The 26,108-nt window shown below is 37.3% G+C and overlaps 1 protein-coding gene across 1 annotated transcript; it reads right to left on the bottom strand.

Annotated features, from left to right (window-relative positions):
* Positions 1-9,393: 9,393 nt before the first annotated feature.
* RFC3 (replication factor C subunit 3) lies at positions 9,394-25,786 on the bottom strand. The gene is made up of 9 exons (XM_040267091.1): positions 25,560-25,786; positions 23,516-23,653; positions 23,008-23,075; positions 20,590-20,687; positions 16,178-16,359; positions 15,004-15,140; positions 14,816-14,914; positions 10,884-10,953; positions 9,394-9,687 (listed from the first exon to the last, which is right to left on the bottom strand). The coding sequence occupies exons 1-9, from the start codon at positions 25,644-25,646 to the stop codon at positions 9,496-9,498; spliced, it is 1,071 nt and encodes a 356-aa protein (XP_040123025.1). The 5' UTR covers positions 25,647-25,786; the 3' UTR covers positions 9,394-9,495.
* Positions 25,787-26,108: the final 322 nt, after the last annotated feature.

Consider the following 26,108-nt stretch of genomic DNA (forward strand, 5'->3'; position numbering starts at 1 on the left):
CACAAAGAACAGATATCTCAACTTAGTGATTTAGTGTTTTTCTAGGTATAGAAAGATTCAAGAATCTAGGGTCATTTAAATTTTTTCTCAGAGATGGATCTTAACTTTTTAGGAGCTCCAATATATCGAAAGGACAGAGTGCTTCAACCTGTTTTTTTCTTGTTCTTTTCCATTCCTGAATTCCCCTCAGGGCAAACCGCCAGTGGGGTGACTGCAGTGGGTTGTGATTTAACCTTTTGTATGACTGAATGACAACCAACACTCTTTTCTTTAATGGTTAAAGTAGATGTACATGTATGTTTGATGGGCTGTAAGACAAGCTGTTTTAAGTCAGCATAAAGTTCACGCCAAATCATGTTATAAGCCCAAAATGATTTCCTCATACCTCAATATGTGGAAATTTCTTCCATCAGAATCTATGGTCAGCAAGAGTTGTAGCTGTCTCCCTCAAGAGACCTTTCATGTGGCCACCTTCATGAGACCAAACTCTACAACAGTCTCTCTTCTTTTGGGTTTCATCCTGGATCTAGTAGCAGGCAGCTTAAAAGTTGTCCCCTCAAGAATCTGCAATGGGTCAGATTTACACATTCAACTTAGAATCCACTCCACACCAAAAGTTGAAAATGTATCCTCTATTCTATTTCCTGCCCCAAATTACGTCCATATATGCTGTCCAATGTAGCATGACAAAGGTTCTGCAGAGATTAAATCCTATCTTGAAGATACTCTGATAATAAAATGCCTATAAAGTAATGCTTCAATTTTGAGTGCAGTTTCCTTTCTATTATTACATTCCAAGAAAGAAATTAAAGTCCAAAGACTAAATTCTTTTACAACTTGAAATTCAAAGGCAAATCCAAGGGAACTAAAGTCTAAAATTAAATTATTGTGTGTTAAAGTTCAATTAAAAAACAAAAACCATTCCAACTTATTATTGTACGGAGGCTCAGCAAAGGGTATTTTTCTGCCTAGGTAGAGTGGGGTCCATCCAGCAACTATAATAGTTTCTCTCTGGAATGGATTTGGTTTCCAAAGTCCCAGAAGTCATAGTAATTCAATTACTATGAATAGCTCCTAGACCCTCAGGAGCCTCACTTCTAAAGATCCCTAAGTCGCCAGTCATGTCAGACTCTTTGTGACCCCAGAGACTATACAGTCCGTGGAATTCTCCAGGCCAGAATACTGGAGTGGGTAGCCTTTCCCTTCTCCAGAGGATCTTCCTGACCCAGGGATCGAATCTGGGTCCCTGGCACTACAGGCTGACTCTACCATCTGAGCCACCAGGGAATCCCTAAGTTAACAGGACACAAAAAATGATGACAGGCTTTTTTCAGATCCATCTAATTTGGGAAGCAATCTCCTACCCTTAGATCAATTACAAAATTACATTCCCAGAACCAGGGCTACCAAGACTCTAAGAAAAATCTGATAATGTCTGAGAAAAAAAGAAAATATTCTTGGATTCAACCTACTAGGAAGTCTGTCATTCAAGACTCACTGTCTGGATTCTATGACCTGCTTACTTAAGCCAAAGAAGAAAATTCTCCCAACAAGAAGCTACTTTGAGACTACACTTCCATTTAGCACTTTCATTTGTATTTATATTTCTCTACATTTACATTTTTGTGAGGGGAAAAAAAAAAAACTATCTATGCTTCCTGCATCCTCACAGAGTGTCATCTGAGGCATTTCTGCCTCCTTGCACATTTAGATTAACTGTAATGGAAGCAGCTCTAATAATAGGACTTCAAGTACCTTTCTTTCACATCCAGCACATCCAGGACCTCTTAATTCCATTTTCCCATTAAGCCGTGGGCCCCTAACGCTGCCCCAAGGACAGGTTCTAGAGTACCATGTCTCAGGAAAAGATTTTTTTGGTCCTGTGCCACAGTGGCTTGTCTCACTGCCTCTGGCTCTGGGACTGCCTGGGCAATGAAAGTCACCCCTAGAGAAAAGGTCCCCTACATTCCTGAATTGTTTTGGCTGAAAATCCACCCTGAACACATTTCTGCACTAAGTGATTCTGATGCTTCTGAAGCTGTGTCCCTGGAGAAACTAGTTTTGAATGTCCCAGTGTCTGAGTAGCTTTTTTGTTCAACATCTTTTTCTCAAATACTAGGACATACCATTGGTGTTGAATTTCCCTCTGCTATTTCCCTGCTCATTTGAGGAATGCTATTCGAGCCTCTTAACAATGTAATCTACTTCTTTATTATTATGTTTTAATCTTTTTATTTTTTTACAATACTGTATTGGTTTTGCCATACATTGACATGAATCCACCACAGGTGTACATGAGTTCCCAACCCTGAACCCCCCTCCCACCACCCTCCCCATATCATCTCTCTGGGTCATCCCAGTGCACCAGCCCCAAGCATCCTATATCCTGTATCGAACCTAGACTAGCGATTTGTTTCTTACATGATAGTATACATGTTTCAATGCCATTCTCCCAAATCATCCCACCCTCTCTGTCTCCCACAGAGTCCAAAAGTCTGTTCTATACATCTGTGTCTCTTTTGCTGTCTCGCATACAGGGTTATCATTACCATCTTTCTAAATTCCATATATATGTGTTAGTATACTATATTGGTGTTTTTCTTTCTGGCTTACTTCACTCTGTATAATCGGCTCCAGTTTCATCCACCTCATTAGAACTGATTCAAATGTATTCTTTTTAATGGCTGAGTAATACTCCATTGTGTATATGTACCACAGCTTTCTTATCCATTTGTCTGCTGATGGACATCTAGGTTGCTTCCATGTCCTGGCTATTGTAAACAGTGCTGCGATGAACATTGGGATACACGTGTCTCTTTCAATTCTGGTTTCCTTGGCGTATATGCCCAGCAGTGGGATTGCTAGGTCATATAAGGCAGGAGAGGGTGTGGAGAAAAGGGAACCCTCTTACACTGTTGGTGGGAATGCAAACTAGTACAGCCACTACGGAGAACAGTGTGGAGATTCCTTAAAAACTGGAAATAGAACTGTAATCTACTTCTTAAAGTGGCCACTTTCCTTCTCTAATCCATGTGGGAACTAATGCAGCTTGCTGAAACTTGGCAACCTCTCTTCTATTTATTTCATCTTTGTGGTCCAGACAGCTATTTTTAAAACTACTCTGAATTCTTCACCATCATCATCATCAAGAAGAAATCAGCAAGTTCTGGGTTCATTGTGGAAATTTTGTCTACCTTACTCTCAATGAGATGGGTAATTTCTACCTAGAAATATTCTTCCATCAGATGACATTTAATCAAATCCTGTACTTGTTCTGATTGTCACATCTAGACTTCGTCACATTTTTTCTCTACTTTCTTTTCGAATCATTTCATAAATATATTGACCAAGGTAAGTTCCCTCAGAGAAATGGGAATTTCTGCCACCCTGTTTCAACTGTTTCAACACATCATCCATTTTTTTTTTTTTTTGGAAACCCCCCTGAAAAATGTTTTGAATATCTCACAAGGATTTCCTCCCTCAATTCTGCCCCAATTTTTTTTTTTTTTAATAACCAGTTGGTATAGCTGTCCCACTCTTTTAAGGGGTGATTTACCAACTGCTCCAAGTGAGGACCTGTGGCTTTCGGAAGTCATCCCTCAGTGAGTTGGCCTTTCTTGAGGGAATAACTCAGGTCTGCTGTTAAATTTGTTTGAATTCTAGTGATCATTTCTGATCTAATAACATAAATATCTTTTCTTATTTTCAAGCAGTGGGAATTTGAGCAGTTTCAATCCCCTTTTATATTGGTCTAACCTCATTTTTAAGATGCTATTTTCCTCTTTACTCTTCCTTAAAATACATTTTAAAATCTCTTCCTCCAGCTTAATTGGTCTGTGTTCCTTTATTTTTTTAATCTTTCACTGCTTCTGAGTTTGATAGTAAAACATACATTTTTGAAGCCACTACCGCTTCTCCTGTTTTCCTAAGCAAATGAATTAAGAGGCAAACAGTTCCAGGCACAGAGAATCTTTGGTTCTTTCTACTTTTGGGTTTGTAATCATGTCCTTTAGTTGATTTTCTATTTTAAAGGGATGGTATTTTCTAATAAGGGCTCACATCCCATATTTGTTCATTCCATCAAATACAGGGTCAAGGGTGAAGTGACAATTTGGGTCTCAGCTATCAAGCCAGGATTACAAGTTATGACATTAACATAGAGCCAACTTGAGATTCTCTGATATGACAGTGAGTCTTAAAAGTTGGAGGAAGTGTCACGTGAAATTAAAGTTTGTCAGTCCCTCCAGAGGGCCCTCCTTGATCCTGAAGTAGAAAGAGAACCTAGAAATTCCAATCAAGATCATCTAAATAGCCTTGGTACTAACTGTATAAAGCTAGAGCATCTCTAGTGTTCTGTTCACAGGCAAATTCAGCTGCCTTGTGGTTTATAAGTGACAGTCTTTTAGCCAAAATGTATCTAAGAGTTGTAAAACTCTTCTCTACAATGGAATCTTCACCTCAGTCAAGGAAAAGTGAGGCCTATGCAGTAAGGAAAGTAGTCTACCTAAAGCCCCTAACACAGTTAAGAGGGTTGTGTCTTATTTTCTCACGTAAGTTGAGTAAGTCATAAGTCATAATCACCTGTTAAGCTCAAAATACCTCAAGACAGTTACAGATTCTCAGAATACAGAAGTTCAAAGCCAAGTACAAAAGTATAAAAAAACACATCTGGCCTAAAATAAGCCTCTATAAACCAGGAAATTTCGCCCCCCACCCCCGAAGTAAAGTCCAAGACCCATTGGCAATGTGGGCCCTGGATGCACAATCTTCTCCCCCTATTTCCTCCCTCCAAATTTTCTTACCTGTTTCTGAATGTTGATGGTGAATAAACCAAATTTAGAGATCTCTGAGGGCCCCTCCCTGATAAATAACACCCTTAATCTATATTCAGCTTAAAACAAGTTGAAAAGTACAACAAAACAAAAAAGTAGGAGGCCAAATATCACGTTACTGGAGAAGGCAGCCTGTAGGATACAGTTTGTTGGGGGCTGAGGATGTCCAATGCTAGACATAGATAGGTCCTCCTGTATGTATTCAGGAAGCCTAACTAATTAAGGTTTAGAACCAAGAACACACATGTTCATTCCAAAAACGAAGAAAGCTGGAGCTAAGTCAAGCAGGTTTGTTTATTCTTCCCAAAGTTAACAATCAAATAAGACACCTGATCTCTGAGAGCTGGATGAATAAAGGACAGAAAGAGATCTCAAATGACATTAATACATTAATAGATCTTACTTCACAGGAAGAAAATATCAGAAATGGGAAATAATTATTCCCAGGTAACAATGCCTAGAAACAAGGTTAAATTCTTTGCTCACTGGTTTTCATACTGAGAGCAATTTTCCCCAAGATATTTGTGAATTCTGATAGGATAACATTCCCATATTTAGTTTTTAATACCATATTGCATTACAATTTAATAAATCCCACTCCAGATATCAGTGTTTCACAATATCAACATTAATTCATTCTCATGAAATTTGATATCAGAAAGTCAATTTTAGAATTCAGTCTTCTTCAATTCCACAATTTGGGTAATGTATTCATAGTAGGTCTGTTATTTAAATGTCTGGAAATTGATTTCCCACAAGATTATAGGCCAGATTATTACCTACCAACTAATTTCCCAAAGACTCAACTTCAGCAGGAATAAGTGCTTGAAGCATGTGTAAATGGCTTAAGAATGACCTTACACAAAAATATTTAATGGTTAGATGCACTGTATTATCAACTAAAGAATTCAATCTTTGCAAAGCAGGAGATAGGCCAGTGGGGAAAAATTAAGAACAGATTTTCCTTTATGACATGACTTCTTTCAACAATTCAAATGTCATTTTCACCTAACCTTTGTGTAAAGACAGCAGATACCTGTGTTATGCACTCAACTTATTCAAGATATAGCATTACATTTATACACATGTTATTTAACAATCACTTATTTTCAATGTATAGGTCTTGAGCAGTATTAATTTATTACTAAGTATTTTAGGATTTTTTGATGTATGGTAAATGGAATTATTTAAACCTTATATTCCACTCATTTACTTCAATTACATAAAAATACAATTAGTTTTTGTATATTGACTTTATATCTTGTAAGCTTGCTAAATTCACTTATTTGTTAAAGGAACTGTTTAGGTTTTTTAGGTAAACAATAATTTCATATGCTAAAAAAAACAATTTTCCTCCATCCTTTTGTTTCCTTATGCCTGTTATATATTTTTCTTGCCTTATTAAACTAACTAGTTAATTATATACAGGCTAAAAGGCTTGGGAAAAAATGTAATTACTTTGAAATGCAGCAAAAATATAAGCCGACTAAAGAATGGAGGGATGGACAGATATGTGATAAAGCAAATGGAGTTACATGTCCACTATAAAATACTGGTATGAGTTTTGTCATTTTTTTTCCAGTTTTCTGTTATGTTGGAAACTTTAATAAGATGATGTTAAGGAAAATAAAAACCAAAGCAAGAATCCAATTTTGAGAGAGGGTCTTAGGACAAGAGAGACAAGGATAGAAGACATTGTAGGTTTCTATAGACAGGTAAAAATCAGTAAAATCCAAGGCATGGTATCACAAACAGATGAACAGCTTCTCTACTGTATCAAGAGAAAATATGAATGCACAGAGTAAACAGGATACAAACAAATAAACATACAGTAATACAGGATGCATACATATTATTTTGGTAGTTGGCTGATAAGGAGATAAGGTTATCTGCTCTAAATGAAGTTTTGGCAAAGGCATTAAAGAGACTTGATCAGAGAAACGTTGAGTTTGCTGGGCAGTATTAAGGGCCTATTTCTTGGCTGGTGGCTGTGAGTGTATTAGAGGGGAGTCTGTGCTCACCTACCTAGATCCAGCTTCTTCATCTACAAAACAGGATAATAAAGGACAACTTCAAGATTAAGAGAACTAAATAACAGAATGCCTGTAAAGAATCTAACACAGTGCCTCATATAAAGGTATTTAATGTTATTCTGGAAAGACTGTGAAGCGCTTTCCATGCCTACTACTGTAAATTACCTTGCACAGCTGCATTTTAGGAAGTTGCTAAAGTTTCTTATGCTGCTATCTAACAAAGAAAGTAACCTCAGTAGGCAATCAGCATCAAAAGAGCTGAAAGAGGCACAGAAAGTACCAAGCCACAAATGTACCCTACAGTGTTCGTAACCAGCATTAGGCTGTAATTTAAACATGAGTTTAAGTTTTTAAGGATCACTTTTCCTTTACTGAGAGGAAAGCAATTTATTTTTAAGTCTGCACACTACAAACACCTGATAAAGAACACCCCATGATAACATTTCATATTTCCACAAATGTCCATAGGAACTGTAAACAGGAAAGAAAACAAAGAGCAAACAGCTAGTAAAATTTAGTTCATCAATTTAAAAAACATATGACTATGACTTTCCTGAGAACTAGGTACAAGGAAAACTGCTGCCAAGGGTTGATTTTCTAATTTTTAAGAAATGTGTTTCATGATTTGGAGTGCTGTAATTTGGAAATAACATTTAAATTTCCTATTACTCAGATCTGCTATAATTCAAAGTAAAAAACAGTACTTAAGGAAAAAACATAGCAAGAGGTTTTTTTGTGTGTGTGATGCATACTGCACAACTTATAATATTTTATGTACAAAAATTTGTATTATAAAAACATAAAACTAAAGGGGAGTGACATCAGCATCATGGCAGCTTAAGATGTACCTCATTTTTGTCTGCCTGCCAACAAAATTTGGCATCCAACCATGGGCAGAAATGCCTTTGAGCAAGCTGTGGAATCCAGCACCATAAACCAAGGGACCTGAGAGGAATCATGCTCGGTCATTTACTGTGTTTCCATGTCTTAGCTATTGTAAACAGTGTTGCTATCAACATTTGCTAAACTTCTAATTCTGTTTATTTTAAAGGACTATGCAAGATAAGTGATTCACACTCAGGAATCAATGCCTTCACATAATAGTGGTAACGAAGAGTTGAGGGAAAAACAGAATTCAGAGACTGGGGTGGCTGAATATGCATGGCAGAAATGTGGAAAGGGGAGAGTTACACAGAAAAGTTCAACAGAAATCTGCATAATGGATGCCTTGCATCTTTGGCTAATTATTAAACTGCAAATACACTGAGTATAACTTCACATTGAGCATTCCTCCAAAGAGAAAAAACAAGCAAACAACAAAATACAACTGGGGAAAGACCTGTTGGAAACTAAGTTGAATAATTACCAGAGTTCACATAGGGCTGGAAGACAATGAGTGCTGGTGACTCAGGATATAGACTTCAATGATCTCTGGAGCATTTAATCTCTGGGACATACTTTTGACTTCCCTTTTTTACCCCCCACAAATTAAAACAGTCTTAGCTCTCTCAAACCTCCCTTTCCCAGTTCTTGTTACAATATCAATATCCAGGACTAAGACTTCCAGTTGGGGCCTGATTAGTATACCTTGCTCCCATAAAAAAGGCAACCATCATTCCTCTTAACCTGAACAGTTTTCCAGGTTTCGGTTTTTCAGTGAGTGTGTAGCTGTGTCTTTGCCAATTAAACACTTCCTGATTGCTTAGCACCAACTGCTACAAAAGCAGGTCTTCCCAATATTCTTATATAGAGCTTGTCATAGACTTCTATCAAGCAAACCCTTTGTTCCATGAACCAAATTTCTGAATAAAAAATGTTCCAAAGGACAGGACCAACAATATAACAGCATACTTGTTCAAAGAATAATTTCAACAGTAATATACCTTTGCTTCAGAACTATATGATGGATATTCTTTAGGACTCTCAAGTATTAATGAAAAGATCTTTATTTCTTAATAATCAACCTTATACCAAATCTGAATCATTGAATTAAAAGCTGGATTTCTACAGTTTTAACAGATATGGTCCATGCAATTTTCTCCATGCCCATGCTATTATAATTCAAAATTAATTCCTATATATGCTGCAAAAATATAATTCTTGGTTGAGGGAAAATATGATTAAAGATAATGACTTGCCAAGCAAAAATTTATGCACCTGTGGCCAAAAATGGTCATCTGGAGGTAAGAAAACAAACCCTGATTTTTTAGGTCAATTTCCTTCAGCAGGGGAGAGAGTGGATGGAAATGGGAGGATCAATACTGCATACTTGGGAAACATACTTTTTTTTTTTTTTTTTTTGGCAAAATGACAGGATACTGAAAGAGGAACTCCCCAAGTCAGTAGAAACATACTTTTAAAGTAAATTAAAATCATGTTCCTAGACTACAGTTTCCAGTCGTATCCTTTCAATACACTTCAATAGTACAGGAGCAGTTATCTAACTCAAAGAATAATGATTAATAATTCAAAGGAATTACCACCATCTCCCCTCCAAAAAAAAAAAAAAAGCACACACACAAATAACACATAACTAAGTAATGTTAGTTTATTTTACCTGCAGCTCTTCCAATATAAATTGAACATAAATGATAATACTGAGAAATATTAGGAAGAATTACTGAGAGATGTCAGAATATCATGCCTTCCAATCCATCCTCCATGAACTTCTTATAAAGTGCCATAAATTTGGCCACAAATGCTTCCAAGTGATAAATGGCTTTGCTACCGAGTTGTAGACGATGTTCATAGTAAGCTGCCATCTGGGCCACTTCTCCTTTCAGTTGTCCATCGCAATTATGTAAAAGCTCTGAGAGAAGGCCCTAAAGAAAAATAAATAGCAATTTTTAAAAGTAATAATTAAAAAAATATTAGCTAAACATGCTTTACTTTTCTCACTCAAAAAGGAAGTGAAACTTAAAAACTGATACGTTCTCTTTTTTATTTTTGATGGACCAGCAGACTTCTAAAGAACATACTATTCTATAGAGTAAAAATGTGGTAGTTATCATATTTCAACCTTAAATACTTAAGTGTACAAGTGTACAAAGATTTAAGTACAAAGATGCTTACTGTAGCATTATTAATTATAATAATCTGTAGACAACGTGAAGTCTAACACTTCAGGTTGTAACACAAGGGTTATATCCAAAAAACTGGTATAGTCATACAATGAAATCCCAGTCATGTACCAAAAAGAATGAGGTAAATCTGTACTGTCATGAGATAGCATCCATACTACACTGCTGAATTTAAAAAGCAAAATAGTGTAAAAGACACTAAAGCTTTGTGAAACATACATATATGGACTCAATTCAATGTGACTTGAAAAGAGGTCTAATGAAAACAGAAGGAGGAACCTTCACTTTTCACTTCATGTATTTAGGATCATTTGAATGTTTTCATGTAATTTTTATAAATACAAAGAAACAAAAAGTCCTGTATTACCTAAGATGTAAGTCAATCTAGAATATCTTTCTAGCTAGAGTCGATTAGGTTTAGACCAGACCTAAAGTTGTCCCTCACAAATCACTACCACCTTCTTTAACCTCAATTTTCAAGTGCACTGAGGCTTGCTGTCTAAAATATTAATACTATTCCCTGACTACTTGCATGGATCCATCTTTCAATCCTTCAAGTTTCAGATTAAACATACCTTCCACAGAAGCCATCACTGACCTTCCATAACTCAGCCCTCCATTTTTATCATTTCACCTGGTCACTACCTTTGTAGTACTTAGACCATTCTGAAATCCTCTTGCTTCTTGTTTCCCATTCCATTTCACCAAAATGTAACTTCTCTGAAGGAGGCCCACCCTTGTTTTCTTCAACACACTCCTAACAGTGACTGGCACACCTTACAAGTTCCATACAATTTGGACTCTGAGTATCTGCTGAACTAATGAGCTAGATATAAAGAACTGACAATATATCTTTGTGCAGCAAAAGCCATGATACCCCATAATCAAAGTCCAAATTGTATGGTTTATAGACAGCACAAGATTTGAAATCAGAATACCTTCATTATTATTTCAGGAGGAATACAATGAGTTAGAAGCTCATACAGTCTTCCACGAACTTCAAGGAGCCTGAACAAAACAAAACAATACTTTGTGATGAAAATACATCATTTTTCCAAGTACCTACTGTGCCATCTTACTGTAAGAATTACACATCCCAATACAAACATTTTCTTCAATGGCTTATCATATTTAAGATATATATATGGGAGCTTTTCCTAACTTTAGTTCATCTTTCTAAAACAAAATTATAGAACTGTTTTAAAGTCAGACAACATTTATATTCATTTACATATACAGACACACACCAACACAGTATTTATATATATACACTGAAAATACAGAAGACTTTACGCATAGTAAGGGTTGAGCTTATTCACACCACGAATTTTAATATACTTTAATGATCAAGTAATATTTTTCTTTCCTTCTCCAGATAGATGATACATAGGAAATGAGAAAATGGTTATGAAAATATTAAATAAGTCAATTACAGAAGAAAAGAAAATATAGCCATGAATATAACATAATGTTATCATCTCGACTGCAAAGGAAAAAAAAAATTACGGCAGAGAAACAAAGCTGTTTTGTCATAGAAGGGGCAGTACAAGAGGGTACAGGTGGGCACAAACCAGGCTGGCTAAGTGAATATGGCCATTTGTTGGAGGGCTCTATAAGCTCATAATTCTAAGCCCTCCTCATAACACTTTCAGGAAGAAAAACGGTTATTGAGGGAAATATACATGTAACATATTAAAACAGCAAGAAGAAAAGTGACAAATTATATTTACAAAAGTAACTTAATCTTTCTAAATATACTTACCTACCCCTAAAGAAAAAATATTGTTCTGAATCTTTACCAAAACAAGATCGCATTATGTTCTTTATTTCAGATCAATCAGGGAAGTGATTTTTAAAAGATTTCTTCAAAGCAGAAGTTAAGACCCCTTTGCTGAGATTCCAGGAGTATGACGTTGTACCACAATAAAACTAAGTAAATGGAAAAAAAAGACTAGCATTTTTTGAGCAACTGCTATGCACAAGACACTATGACAATAATTTAACTCAGTCACCATACCAGCTATGGTGAGGCATTATCTCCTTTTTTTTTTTTTTTTTTAAGAAAAAACGAAGGCCTGGATGGTTTAAATAATCTGACAAAGTTGACCATAGCAGAGCCATGATTTAAGCACAAATCTGTCTTAGCCCATACCCTTCCAGTGTCTGCCAAAGCATCTATTTAATCTCTAATCTGTATGAGGTTCATTGCTGTACACTATTTCTCACAAACACAAGTCTCTCAGTGAAGAGAACATGAAGTTCAGAGAGGTTAAGCTTCCAGCAAAACTTTTATAATTGAAGCAGCATTACCTCAAGTCTGATTCCAAAGGCCTTAATGTCTCTTGGACATGACAGTATATACCCCAAATAAAATCTGATCCTTAATGTATAAATGACAGATGGTAATAATAATGCATATAGCTTATTTCTGAAAAGCTGATTCACAATATTTACCTACAAAACTGTACTGTAACAATACTATGTGCATCTCACACATGTCCTCATGCTTCTTAGTCTGAGTTCATTTCTAATATGATTTTGTTTCTAAAAAATTAATATATTCTACATTATTAAGCCTGTGTCATTATCTCTTGGAGGTTACAAGTGATAATGAGTACAAATTATACTATCAGAGAAACATGGTATTCTAGAACTGCCTCTGCCTCTCACTAACCAAATGTCCCTGAAAAAAGCAACAATCTCCCAAAGAATCAGTCTTCTATCTGTAAGATGGTAATAATGCATCCCTCATAGGACTGTTATTTGAATTAAATGAAATAGTGTAAATGTCAGCATAATAATTGCTCATCAGATATAAGCTGCTATTCACATGAGAAAGGTGGAGCAGAAAACCTGCCTGCAAAGGCAGGAGATGCAAGAGATGCAGGTTCGGATCCCTGGATCAGGAAGATCCCCTGGAGAAGGAAATGGCAACTCACTCCAGTATTCTTGCCTAGAAAATTCCACGGACAGAGAAGCTTGCGGGGCTACAGTCTATGGGGTCAAAAAGAGTTGGACACTACTGAGCACATATCACAGTCACATATCACAGTAGAAAATAAGAAATTTTCTAAGAGGTATCAAAAAAATAATCAAGACTATAAATATTACAGCGAGACTACAAGGTGAAAAATCAGGAGTCATTGGTACTGTGCAGACCAAGGTTCAAAATGACAGTGGCCATCCTAGTATTTCTGGACAGCTTCAAGGCTTTCGGAAATTAAGAGGAATATTTTGTTTTAAACACACAGTGGCATCAAATCCCAAATCTGTTCATCTAAATAGGGAACAGCAGCACTTCTTCTTGGACAAATTCATTTATGAGCTGTCAAAATTTGTTTGGAAACTGGAGGAACGGGCAACAGCAGCAAAATTAAGAAAAGTAATAATCAACTTAAGTCTTAAAAATACATTTAATAATGTCAAATACTGCAACATCTGTACCTAAATCTCTTTAAGAGTGGGAAAGTTCAACTATAATCATCAATTTTTCTTCTTTAAAATCAGAACAAAAATAAGAAAAGTCACCTTTGGTGTGGAAATATTTTATGAAAGTAAAAAGCTCCTAAGACATGCTTCATTTGAATTTTATTTCCTTAAAACTTGAGATTTCTTCACTATCTGACAATATTTACAAAATGGAATGCACACATTTCCTAAAGTCAAGGTTTCTTTTCTCAAGAATCTACTTAAAACATATGGCACTTTTCAAAAACTATTTCTTCAACTAAAATAGATGAAGAGGAATTTAATGCAAATTTTGATAAAATATCAAGTACCGATTTTCTATGACCATTTACCTCCTCTAATCTATTATGGTTGTCCAACAGTACATATTGCAATTTCCTTTGAAGAATTTCTTGTAAAAGTAACAATTCTCAGATATACCACCTAAAAGGAGAAACACAGTTTCTCCTTCTCCCAATTATGTTCACATAAACCAGGGAAGCTTACCTTTCATTGGTTGCACTCAATCTAGTCTGTTTCCTAAAATAATCAATAACTCTCTCTAAAGTCCAAAGATGGGTTTCTCATTTCAGACAGGCAAAAATAGGAAACTGTGTCTCAGTGAGCTTATGAGACCTTCACCAGACTTTCTAAAAGTACCAAGCCTTAAGACCGTCACTCTTGATTTGGAGAAGAGCCAATTGCCCTCCTTAATCAAAGTCATAACAAATCCAACAGGCTATGGCTGAAGTACTTACAGTACGGTCTATTACTGAATAAGAGACCCAAGAAGTAAACAGAAACATCTGTGCAGCAAGTATGCACAAAACACTTCCTACATACTGATGGCACATACACAGTATTATTCTTAATGGAGCCTATCATCACACATGAGCACTGGGTCTTCTAGTTCTCAAACCACTATCACACAATCTCTCTTCATTATACAAATGAAAAAGCTGAAGCTCTAAGTTTATAAAGTTACCTGCTTAAGGACACTTAGCTAAAAAGTAGTAGAACTAGAAGTCTACCCACAGTCTAGTGTCTTTCTATAACACATCAATTACAAAGTTATACAGTGTTATCTTCAATATTAGAAAGCTAGACACATCATGCATTAATATTCAATCATCCAAGATTCTGAGGGGGGAAAAAAACCTTAAACTTCCAAAATTTGTTTCAATTTATGTGTAAGTTCCATACTTATATGCCAGTAGCTTCTTAAAAGCCATGATATACACCAACTATTCTGAACCATTAAATGTCTAAAACCCTTTTTCTTTAGAAGTATAGTATTTTATAATTTAAATTCAATTATAATGCTAAATGACATGGTATCAGTATAAAACAGCTAATCTAGAACTTAGAATATCTGTACTGTCTCAGTGATCAAACTTTTATGGTGATCTTTTATAGTGGTTACCTCTGTGGAGTTTGTTGACTGACAATAGCATTGGCAGTCTCCCTCAGATACACCTCCCAATCTGTTTCAGGGATTTCTTGATCTGCAGTAAAAGGATATCTACATGACAAAAAGAGAACACAATAAATTAAACGAAAGTGGTTTATATCACAACATGATTCCTGTAGTAACTAACCCCTTTTACTCACTGTTGCACTCTGCAGGCTTCACACATAAGCAGAGCCTTTCTGAGATTTCTGCAGGATTTCTCTGCAAGTCTATGAGCCAGTTGTGGAGGAAGATTTAGACCCTCCTTCTTACACACAGTAGATAACACATGGCAAATCTACAAATAAAATAATTAACAAAAATGAGCAATCTGTCAAACTACATGCTGAGACAATTTCTGTTAAGAATATTGTTACAGAACCCCAACCTTTCCTTTTTTGGTCATTACCCTACCCTAATCCACTGTTCCTTCAGCAGGAAGCCAGGGGTCTAACCTAGCTATCAGGTAGAGTCAGCAACTAGATGGGCACCTACAGAAAGATCTGGTCCCAGTTCCATGCCTGCCAGCCTCCTCGAGGCAGCAGGGAGTTGGGTGACAAAGGGCCTCAGGTTGGTGGCAAATGGCAAAGACACTGCTCACAAGGCTGCCAAGTTCAGCTGCACAAGCGTAACTGAACACAACTCAGGCACTAAGACGTGAATGGTACTCATGAGAGAGATGTAACTTGGTGGTCCTGGGGTTTATAAACATTTTTAACTCTAAAACTCTCAAAATCTTTACAAGTGAAACTCACAATACAACGTCACTTATTATCCCTACTTTGCATAAAATCACCTCAAACCTATTAACAGCAGAAACTTGCTTATTGTGAGAAACTGGCATTTTTACTGATTGCTATTAAGAATGATACGACTGAAGCGACTTAGCAGCAGCAGCAGCATTAAGAATGATAAAGGAAAAAAAATACACGTTATGTTGATTCAGACTAACTTTGGTCTCTGAACTGGACTAGGAATTCCCAAATCATCATCTTGCAAAATCTATTTCCTGAATATTCAAGTCTCCTCTATAAGCCAATTAAGTCAGGTCGAGGTAGAAGCCACTAAATAACTAGCTTTCCCTTAGTTTCATAAAATCCACAATTACTACCTATTTAAAGTAAAAGATGATTTAAAGAAAATAACATTTTCTATATACTGGTATCTGAAATTTACTACTATACAGATAATGGTTTGAGTTAGCACCTAGGCCATAGCTATTTCTGAACTGCTGACAGAGTTCACTGTTTTTACAAGAACAAACACAATAAGGACGTACACACAGTATGCATGGAATCTGAACTGAATTCTTCTGAAAAGTTTAACTTGACTTACATCTTCAATGCTGGGAGCAGGCACACGAACTGCAAGGCACCTACTACGAATAGGTGGTATCACTTTAGATGTAGAATTGCAACACAAGATCAATCTGCAGGTGGACATATACTTTTCCATGGTTCTGCGCAAGGCATGTTGAGCATCTTTAGTGAGTTTGTCAACTTCCGTCAATAACACAACTGAGTCAAGAAGAAACAAAACAAACTTTTGAGTATTTATCTTTCTCACTATTCAGAGTGAAATCCTAAATAGTAAGCCTAATATACTACTTTTCCCTTTGGAGAAGACATACAAAAGTTATAGGTATGGTGGGAATAATTTATTTTTATTTAAAAAAAATTCTATCTTACTTCACTCTGTATAATAGGCTCCAGTTTCATCCACCTCATTAGAACTGATTCAAATGTATTCTTTTTAATGGCTGAGTAATACTCCATTGTGTATATATACCACAGCTTTCTTATCCATTCATCTGCTGATGGACATCTAGGTTGCTTCCACGTCCTGGCTATTATAAACAGTGCTGTGATGAACATCGGAGTACACGTGTCTCTTTCAATTCTGGTTTCCTCAGTGTATATGGCCAGCAGTGGGATTGCTGGGTCGTATGGCAGCTTTATTTCCAGTTTTTTAAGGAATCTCCACACTGTTCTCCATAGTGGCTATACTAGTTTGCATTCCCACCAACAGTGTAAGAGGGTTCCCTTTTCTCCACACCCTCTCCAGCATGTGCTTGTAGACTTTTGGATAGCAGCCATTCTGACTGGCATGAAATGGTACCTCATTTTGGTTTTGATTTGCATTTCTCTGATGAGTGATGTTGAGCATCTTTTCATGTGTTTGTTAGCCATCTGTACGTCTTCTCTGGAGAAATGTCTATTTAGGTCTTTGGCCCATTTTTTGATTGGGTCGTTTATTTTTCTGGAATTGAGCTGCGGGAGTTGCTTATATATTTTTGAGATTAATTCTTTGTCAGTTGCTTCATTTGCTATTATTTTATCCCATAAAAAGGCTGTCTTATAAACCTTGCTTATAGTTTCCTTTGTTGTGCAGAAGCTTTTAAGTTTAATTAGGTCCCATTTGTTTATTTTTGCTTTTATTTCCAGTATTCTGGGAGGTGGATCATAGAGAATCCTGCTGTGATTTATGTTGGAGAGTGTTTTGCCTATGTTCTCCTCTAGGAGTTGTATAGTTTCTGGTCTTATGTTTAGATCTTTAATCCATTTTGAGTTTATTTTTGTGTATGGTGTTAGAAAGTGTTCTAGTTTCCTTCTTTTACAAGTGGTTGACCAGTTTTCCCAGGACCACTTGTTAAAGAGATTGTCTTTTCTCCGCTGTATATTCTTGCCTCCTTTGTCAAAGATAGGTGTCCATAGGTGTGTGGATTTATCTCTGGGCTATTTTGTTCTACTGATCTATATTTCTGTCTTTGTGCCAGCACCATACTGTCTTGATGACTGTGGCTGTGTAGTAGAGCCTGAAGTCAGGCAGGTTGATTCCTCCAGTTCCATTCTTCTTTCTCAAGGTTGCTTTGGCTATTCGAGGTTTTTTGTATTTCCAGACAAATTGTGAAATTATTTGTTCTAGCTCTGTGAAAAATACTGTTGGTAGCTTGATAGGGATTGCATTGAATCTATAAATTGCTTTGGGTAGTATACTCATTTTCACTATATTGATTCATCCAATCCATGAACACAGTATATTTCTCCATCAGTTAGTGTCCTCCTTGATTTCTTTCACCAGTGTTTTATAGTTTCCTATATATAGGTCTTTTGTTTCTTTAGGTAGATATATTCCTAAGTATTTTATTCTTTTCATTGCAATGGTGAATGGAATTGTTTCCTTAATTTCTCTTTCTATTTTCTCATTATTAGTGTATACAGAGAAGTAATCCAGAAAGAAAAACACCAATACAGTAATGCATATATATGGAATTTAGAAAGATGGTAATGATAACCCCGTATGTGAGACAGCAAAAGAGATACAGATATATAGAACAGTCTTTTGGACTCTGTGGGAGAGGGCGAGGGTGGGATGATTTGGGAGAATGGCATTGAAACATGTATATTATCATATGTGAAACAAATCACGAGTCCAGGTTTGATGCATGATACGGGGTGCTCAGGGCTGGTGCACTGGAATGACCCAGAGAGATGGTATAGGTAGGGAGATGGGAGGGGGGTTCAGGATGGGGAACACATGTACACCCACGGCAGATTCATGTCAATGTATGGCAAAACCAATGCAATATTGTAAAGTAATTAGCCTCCAATTAAAATAAATAAATTTATACTAAAAAAAAAATTCTAAGATCAAACACTAGGTTATAGAAGTTTAAGAGGTTATTTTGTTGCAGAATCTACTGTAGTCTTTTTATACTTATATGCAGTAAAAATCACCAAGACAAGGATAGAGTGTGCTGCATTTACCCAAAATATTTCACTCAGGTGTGTACTTCTGTAGAAAATCTTAGCATTCTAAGGAATATACTTTGGAAAACACTATTACAAGAGATGTAGCAAATAAGGGATAAAGATATCTGGTTACTTGTATAAGATTCTACCTGGTCATAATCAAGGATTGGCCTTAAAGTGTTTGAGAAATTCAGTATACAGGGACTGAATCCAGCTGTTGCATTAAATTACTTCAAGAAGATGACAGTGGTGGCAGTGCACCATTTGAATCTCTTCCATAAAAGAACAGATTCCAAGATCCAAGACAACATTTACAGTGAAACTAGGTGACAAGCTGTCCCCAAGAACCCTAAATGTAAGTGAGAACAAGAAACTATGTGTGGGAAGAAGTGGCTAGGATCCACCAGCTTTCTGCTATCTTCAGAACAGGAGAACCTTAAATCACCCACAAAAGCACACTGAATATAAGAGCCAATCTGAGAACAGCATCCATAGGGTTCAATTCATGGACAAGAACTAAAGGACCTTGATGCAATAAGATCTGACAGAGCAGGTGGACTGAAATAACAAACAGAAGCTCTCTTCCAAGACAATGCTTTCCAATGACAAATTCTGGAAATCAAACCCAAACTGAATAGAATAGAAAAAATAAAAACAAGGAGATCAATCGCAATATCTGACAAGGATAGCACTAAAAAAAAAATGCAAAACTAAATCACTGCTAGGCAGAAAACAGAAAAATATTTTAAAAACTGTAGTGAGGATAACTCCAGAAATACAAAGCAGTTTCATTAGATGATCCAGTAAGATAACAATGAGAACTAAGAAGAAAAATTATAAGACCACAGAAGAGTATTTGAAAAAAAAAAACTATATTTTGAAATGTAGAGATTAAGGAGAAAAGAAATGGGCTGGAATATGTAAGATGATTCACAAAACAGTAAAATGAGCAATGAAAAAATCGTAAAATTATCACATTCACTAAAGAAAAAGTACAGCTTATTTCCTCCACTAACACTGACAAGGATTAAAAATAATTAATAAATGTTAGAGAGAAATGGGCATTCCTAAATACTGCTGGCAGTAGCACAAATCTGTATCTTTTTTCAAATGAAGAATTTGGCAAAATATGTCAAAAGCATTAAATATTGGCCTATCTATCAGAAAACTTGTAAAAATATATGGTGTTATGCACATAATACTGGAAATGTTAACAGTAATGGTTTCTGGATGGTGAGATTATAGCTGATTTGAATTTTCTTTTGTTTAGCTATATATTTAATAATGAACATATAAAGTGAAGTGAAGTTGCTCAGTCGTGGCTGACTCTTTGCAACCCCATGGACTGTAGCCTACCAGGCTTCTCCCTCCATGGGATTCTCTAGGCAAGAGTACTGGAGTGGGTTGCCATCTTCCTTCTCCAGGGGATCTTCCTGACCCAGGCATTGAACCCGGGTCTCTGAAATGTCAGTCCACTCCAGTACTATTGCCTGGAAAGTCCCATGGACAGAGGAGCCTGGCAGGCTACAGTCCATGGGATCGCAAAGAGTCACACAACTAAGCGACTTCACTCACTCACTCTCGCATTCCAAGCGGATGCTGTAACCTCTAAGCCACCAAGGAAGCCCAATGAACATATAACTTTGGTTCAAAGAATCATTATTTTTAAATCAGGCAATTCCCTATTTTAAATTGTTTTTCCATTACTCATCTAAATATTTTACTAATTCTAAAATAACAAATAGGTGGCACAAACAGTTCTCTTTTTGACACAATTCAACTCCATGACACTATAAACTCCTAGGAGCACGGAGATTATGTTTCTCTTCTTCCCTTTTACATATTAAAAAAAAAAGGTGGCATAGTGCTTGGCACAGAACAGGTTAATATTTGTTAAATATCTGGAATTTACATTCCTCATTACATTTCCCTCTTCTAACCACTGCTTACAATTTAAGTGTCTGCCTCACCCAAAAAACAAAAATTATCACATACCTTTAAAATCTTTCTGAGAGCTTGTTTCAAGTTGCTGTGATTGTGCCACTGTTTTCAGCATCTCCTGAATTACTACCCGATCGCTATTTCCAGCATCACTATACAAAATAAAAATAGTGGTAAATATAGACCTGTAAATATTTAATAAGTACTAACCCTTATTCGTCGAGAAGGCAATGGCAACCCACTCCAGTACTCTTGCCTGGAAAATCCCATGGACAGAAGAGCCTGTTAGGCTGCAGTCCATGGGGTCGCTAGAAGTCGGACATGACTGAGTGACTTCACTTTGACTTTTCACTTTCCTGTATTGGAGAAGGAAATGGCAACCCACTCCAGTGTTCTTGCCTGGAGAATCCCAGGGACAGGGGAGCCTAGTGGGCTGCCGTCTCTGGGTTCGCAGAGAGTCGGACACAACTGAAGCGACTTAGCAGCAGCAGCAACCCTTATTCATAAGCTAAGAAAAATCTTGAAGATCTTCAGTGATTAAAATTTTAAGCAAACTGAGTGACACTACATTCACAAAACTTTTAAAAGTGAAGTGCTTTAGGATCACTAATGACTGTGGATCACAATGAACTGTGGAAAATTCCGAAAGGGATGGGAATACCAGACCACCTGATCTGCCTCTTGAGAAACCTGTATACAGGTCAGCAAGCAAGTTAGAACTGGACATGGAACGACAGACTGGTTCCAAATAGGAAAAGGAGTACGTCAAGGCTGTATACTCTCACCCTGCTTATTTAACTTCTATGCAGAGTACATCATGAGAAACGCTGGGCTGGACGAAGCACAAGCTGGAATCAAGATTGCCGGGAGAAATATCAGTAACCTCAGATATGCAGATGACACCATCTTTATGGCAGAAAGTGAAGAACTAAAGAGTCTCTTGATGAAAGTAAAAGAGAAGAGTGAAAAAGTTGGCTTAAAGCTCAACATTCAGAAAATTAAGACCATGGCATCCAGTCCCATCACTTTGTGGCAAATAGCTGGGGAAACAGTGGAAACAGTGGCTGACTTTATTTTTCTGGGTTCCAAAATCACTGCAGATGGTGAGTGCAGCCATGAAATTAAAAGACGCTTGCTCCTTGGAAGAAAAGTTATGACCAACCTAGACAGCATATTAAAAAGCAGAGATATTACTTTGCCAACAAAGGTCTGTCTAGTCAAGGCTATGGTTTTTCCAGTGGTCATGTACTGATGTGAGAGCTGGACTATAAAGAAAGCTGAGCGCCGAAGAATTGATGCTTCTGAACTGTGGTGTTAGACAAGACTCTTCAGAATCTGTCCCTTGGACTGCAAGGAGATCCAACCAGTCCTTCTTAAAGGAGATCAGTCCTGGGTGTTCATTGGAAGGACTGATGTTGAAGCTGAAACTCCAATACTGTGGCCACCTGATGCAGAGAGCTGACTCATTTGAAAAGACCCTGATGCTGGAAAAGATTGAGGGCAGGAGAAGGGGACGACAGAGGATGAGACGGTTGGATGGCATCACTGACACAATGGACATGGATTTGGGTGGACTCCGGGAGTTGGTGATGGACAGGGAGGCCTGGCGTGCTGCGGTTCATGGGGTCACAAAGAGTTGGATACGACTGAGCGACTGAACTGAACTGAAACATATTCCTATACTCAACTACAATTTGATTAATGCAACTGAAAACACTAAACATGTTCTTAATATTAAGTTTCAGTTCAGTTTAGTTCAGTCACTCAGTCGTGTCTGACTCTTGTGACTCTTTGTGAACCACAGCACGTCATTTATACCAATATCATTGCTTTAGCACTTAAGCCCTGTACCTCACAAACCAACATAAGTTACCTGGTTAATTTAGGTTGAATGTCAATTCCAAACACCTGAAAAACAAATAGCTTAATCTCCATTTGACTATTCGTGCTACAGAAGAACTCTTAATGAGAAAAAGAGGGCAAAGAAATCAGCTTTAGTTTATTTTTCCAAATAGCCATCATGTCCTTCTCAGTATTATTAGATCAATATACCCTCTAATTAAAAAACTGAAAGAAAATGGCAAGAATGAACTGGTAACCCAAATTCATTTTATAAAATATTTTCTTAGGCATTTACAAACTTTTTAGACATACTTTGCTCACCAGTTCTGAAGAAGTCAATATAACAAAACCTGACTGACTATTCAAAGAACTTTGTGTAACACACAGAGCTTTAGGGAGCAAGAACTTAATTATTAATAATTTTTGACTTGGGGGAGGGGTCTCAGAGAAAAGGGAAAGTGGAAAGGTTCTAGGCTCCCTGTTTCACACAGGGCAGCTTCATTTTCATTTGTTTTATATTTTGTCTCTCCATACATGATTTTATATCAAAAAAGCATTCTACTCTTAAAAAAAAAAAAGTCTGAACACCACTACTCTAAAAATGCTTATTTCTATGTAGTAGCCACTTACCTAGGATTAACTTCAAGGTGGTAATTGCTTGCAATAGTGCTAATTTCAATTTTCTTTTTCGATGGAGTCTGTGGACAAAGAAAATAGTTATTTTTTTTAATGTTTATTGGCTATTTCTCCTATTATCTGTATTTCATTGTTTTTTTTTAATTATAGAAACAATTTATGCTTATTAAAGAAATAAAAATCACCACTAATGTTAGCCCCATTCTTAATGTGCAGGTAAACATATATGTTTTTATATACACTAGGTCATATCACACATCCTGTTTTTAGTGAATCACTTTTTTCCTTTACCTCCAGAAACCTCCAAACTATCCCCAGTTAACAGCAGATCATTATAAACAATCTGCATATGCCCTTTCACAGCCTTTTCCATGATAATACACAAAAACAAACAAATACTATTAATAACACATTATTGAATAGTGTCTGTGTTTCTCATAAAAATTGTTTTTAAAGGAGGTAATCATATATATTTCTCTCTGTTTCAAAATGAAATGCTTACTGTGATGGTCTGATGTTCAATTCTCAATTTTTCCACTCCAACACCATAAAGTTCACGTAGAATACACATAATTCTTGTCTTTTTTCCAGCACCTGATGGTCCATACACTAACAGATGTGGAAAGTCACCACATTGTACCTGGAATAAAAAGTGAAGTGAAGTGAAGTGAAGTCGCTCAGTCGTGTCCAACTCTTTGCGACCCCGTGGACTATAGCCTACCAGGCTCCTCAATCCACGGAATTCTCCAGGCAGGAATACTGGAGTGGATTGCCATTTCCTTCTACAGGGGATCTTCCCGACCCAGGGATCGAACCTGGGTCTCCCACGTTACAGGCAGACGCTTTACCATCTGAGCCACCTGGAATAAAAGGATAAGGCATTTTCCCTAGAGAAGCCACTGCTCCTATGTGTAGAAACTACTTATGTATGAAATATTTTATGTCTCTATGAAAGTTCGAAAACGTGTGTGTGAATGAACATAGAGACAGATGTATCTTTAACTATGAAACAGATTATTCCCCTGGAATTAATCCTATATAGGCTGGATGGCATCACTGACTCGATGGACATGAGTTTGTGTAAACTCTGGGAGTTGGTGATGGACAGGGAGGCCTGGCGTGCTGCGATTCATGGGGTTGCAAAGAGTTGGACACGACTGAGCTACTGAACTGAACTTATATATCTAGCACAGTACATGTAAGATACAACACTATATGCTAGAAAGCAAGAAATCCCAAACCTGGCTGACTATCAGATGTGCTAAAAAAACCTTTTAATAAAAGACTGATTAATTCCAGGACTCCATCCACAAGACTAAGATTCAGTAACTGAGACTGTGATGACTGCCATAGTTTGCACTTCTACATAGAATCCCTTGGATAAGAACTGAGTGCATTTGGTTTTATTTGGAAGGTAAAGGAAAACTTTTTAGGGGAGAAGGAAAGCAAAGTGGGGAAAGGCAGGCAGCCAACAAGTGTTATCATCTCAAATACCACTCTGGACATCTGGAGCTTGATCCTGCTGGGGATACACCTGAAGCCAGTGTGAAAATACATCACAGTGTTAAACCACCCAAGGAATGGAGAAGCTGGAGTATGATACAAAACCTCTCCTCAAACCTTTGCTAGCTTGGGAAAGAAAGGAGGTGTTAATTCCCTGGCATTTCAAGTCTGCTTAGAGGTGTGAGCAAGAAAAAGCCTCCAGCAAGAGCACATGCAGGGAGCTGGAAGTTGGGTCTGTGTAATCTCACAAGTTAAGACCAAGAGAATGGAGTAGGATGCTGGAGTAGTTCTGTATTACAGAACAAGACTATGTATTTTGAATATGTTCACAGGTGATTCTGATGCTTAGTCAGGCTTGGGGATCAGCGCTGTGAAGGTTATAAAGATGACAAGAACACAGACTTTAACTTCAGATGCATAAAATCTTGTGAGTGTAATTTTATAAATAACCATTTAAAAATAAAGAAGTATCAATAGAAGTGCTGTTGAGTGAACTTTAATACTTTACAAACTTATCTATCGTTGGCACTGAAAGAAAAAAGTGTCAAGGAAAGGAACTATTCACCTAACACAGTGCATGGAAAAAGGAGATGCTCCACAAATACAGCCTTCATTTTTTAAATTTCGATCTCAGCAAAAATAAAAGTTATGCTGCAAGTGTTTCACAGTTTTATTAAGTTGAAGATTCAAACGTAAACAGGTGAATACTTTTGAAAAGCAAATCTATTAACTCAAGACTAACATACTAAACCCGTTCAAATATTTATTCCAAACGCTATACAATAAAAAATGGGACAAAGAAAATAAAACATATCCCATGGCTAAGAAAATCAAAGAGGACAATCCTCAGGGAGGCTTTCTTTGTTTGCAAGCACAGCCCCCGGCCCCACAGTCTGTCCCCGTCCCCGTTCTACTTTACTCTACAGCACTTGACACCTTCCAAAGCCGGAGGGCGAAGCTCCGCTCTTGAGGGGCGCGAAACCCCTGAGTGGTGGGTGCACCTCCCCTCCCCCGGCTCTCGCCGCCCCGTCCCGCCGACTCACCAGGTTGCGCAGCTGGGCCGCCTGCTCCTTGTGATAGTCCAGCTGTCCCAAGGAGCAGGGCCGGTATTTGTCCACCCAGAGGCTCATTCCAGCCCGAGTTCCCAGGGTCAGACACTCGAATGTCCCGCGCGCGCGCCCCTCTCACACCCGCAAACAAGTTTTCCCGCGAGCTCCAAATCTCGCGACATCACTACCGGCGTGTTCGCGTAGTTAAGGACGGACAGACTACGGAAGCCTAGTTTGGACAGAATTGGTCGCAATATCGGAACCGCCTACTTTTTAATGTTCATTGTTTTATTTAATAATTTACTCTTTGCTCTCACCCTATCATAGTACAGGAATTATTAAGCAAAACTGGAAAATTGGCTCTGATACTCTAGGAGTCAAATCTGGGTACTTCAGAGAGACCACCATTCTGAACTCATTTCATTCGTTCACTCATTCACTCGTTCCTTCCACTGAAACCCTCCAACTCTTTACCTTGTGGAGTTCTATATTTGGCACCAGAATATATCCGGCTTGAGACGTGTCTTACGTGGCAGGGACCAA

This window comes from Oryx dammah, unplaced genomic scaffold (assembly GCF_014754425.2).
Source record: "Oryx dammah isolate SB20612 unplaced genomic scaffold, SCBI_Odam_1.1 HiC_scaffold_24, whole genome shotgun sequence".
Classification (NCBI taxonomy): domain Eukaryota; kingdom Metazoa; phylum Chordata; class Mammalia; order Artiodactyla; family Bovidae; genus Oryx; species Oryx dammah.

Coding starts and splice junctions, on each gene's coding strand:
- RFC3 (XM_040267091.1), bottom strand. CDS start 25,646: ATGAGCCTCTGGGTGGACAAATACCGGCCCTGCTCCTTGGGACAGCTG. Junction 16,360..20,589: donor CTCTCAGAAAGATTTTAAAG/GTATGTGATAAT, acceptor TTCTTGACTCAG/TTGTGTTATTGACGGAAGTT. Junction 9,688..10,883: donor CTCCTGAAATAATAATGAAG/GTATTCTGATTT, acceptor ATTTTTCTTTAG/GGCCTTCTCTCAGAGCTTTT.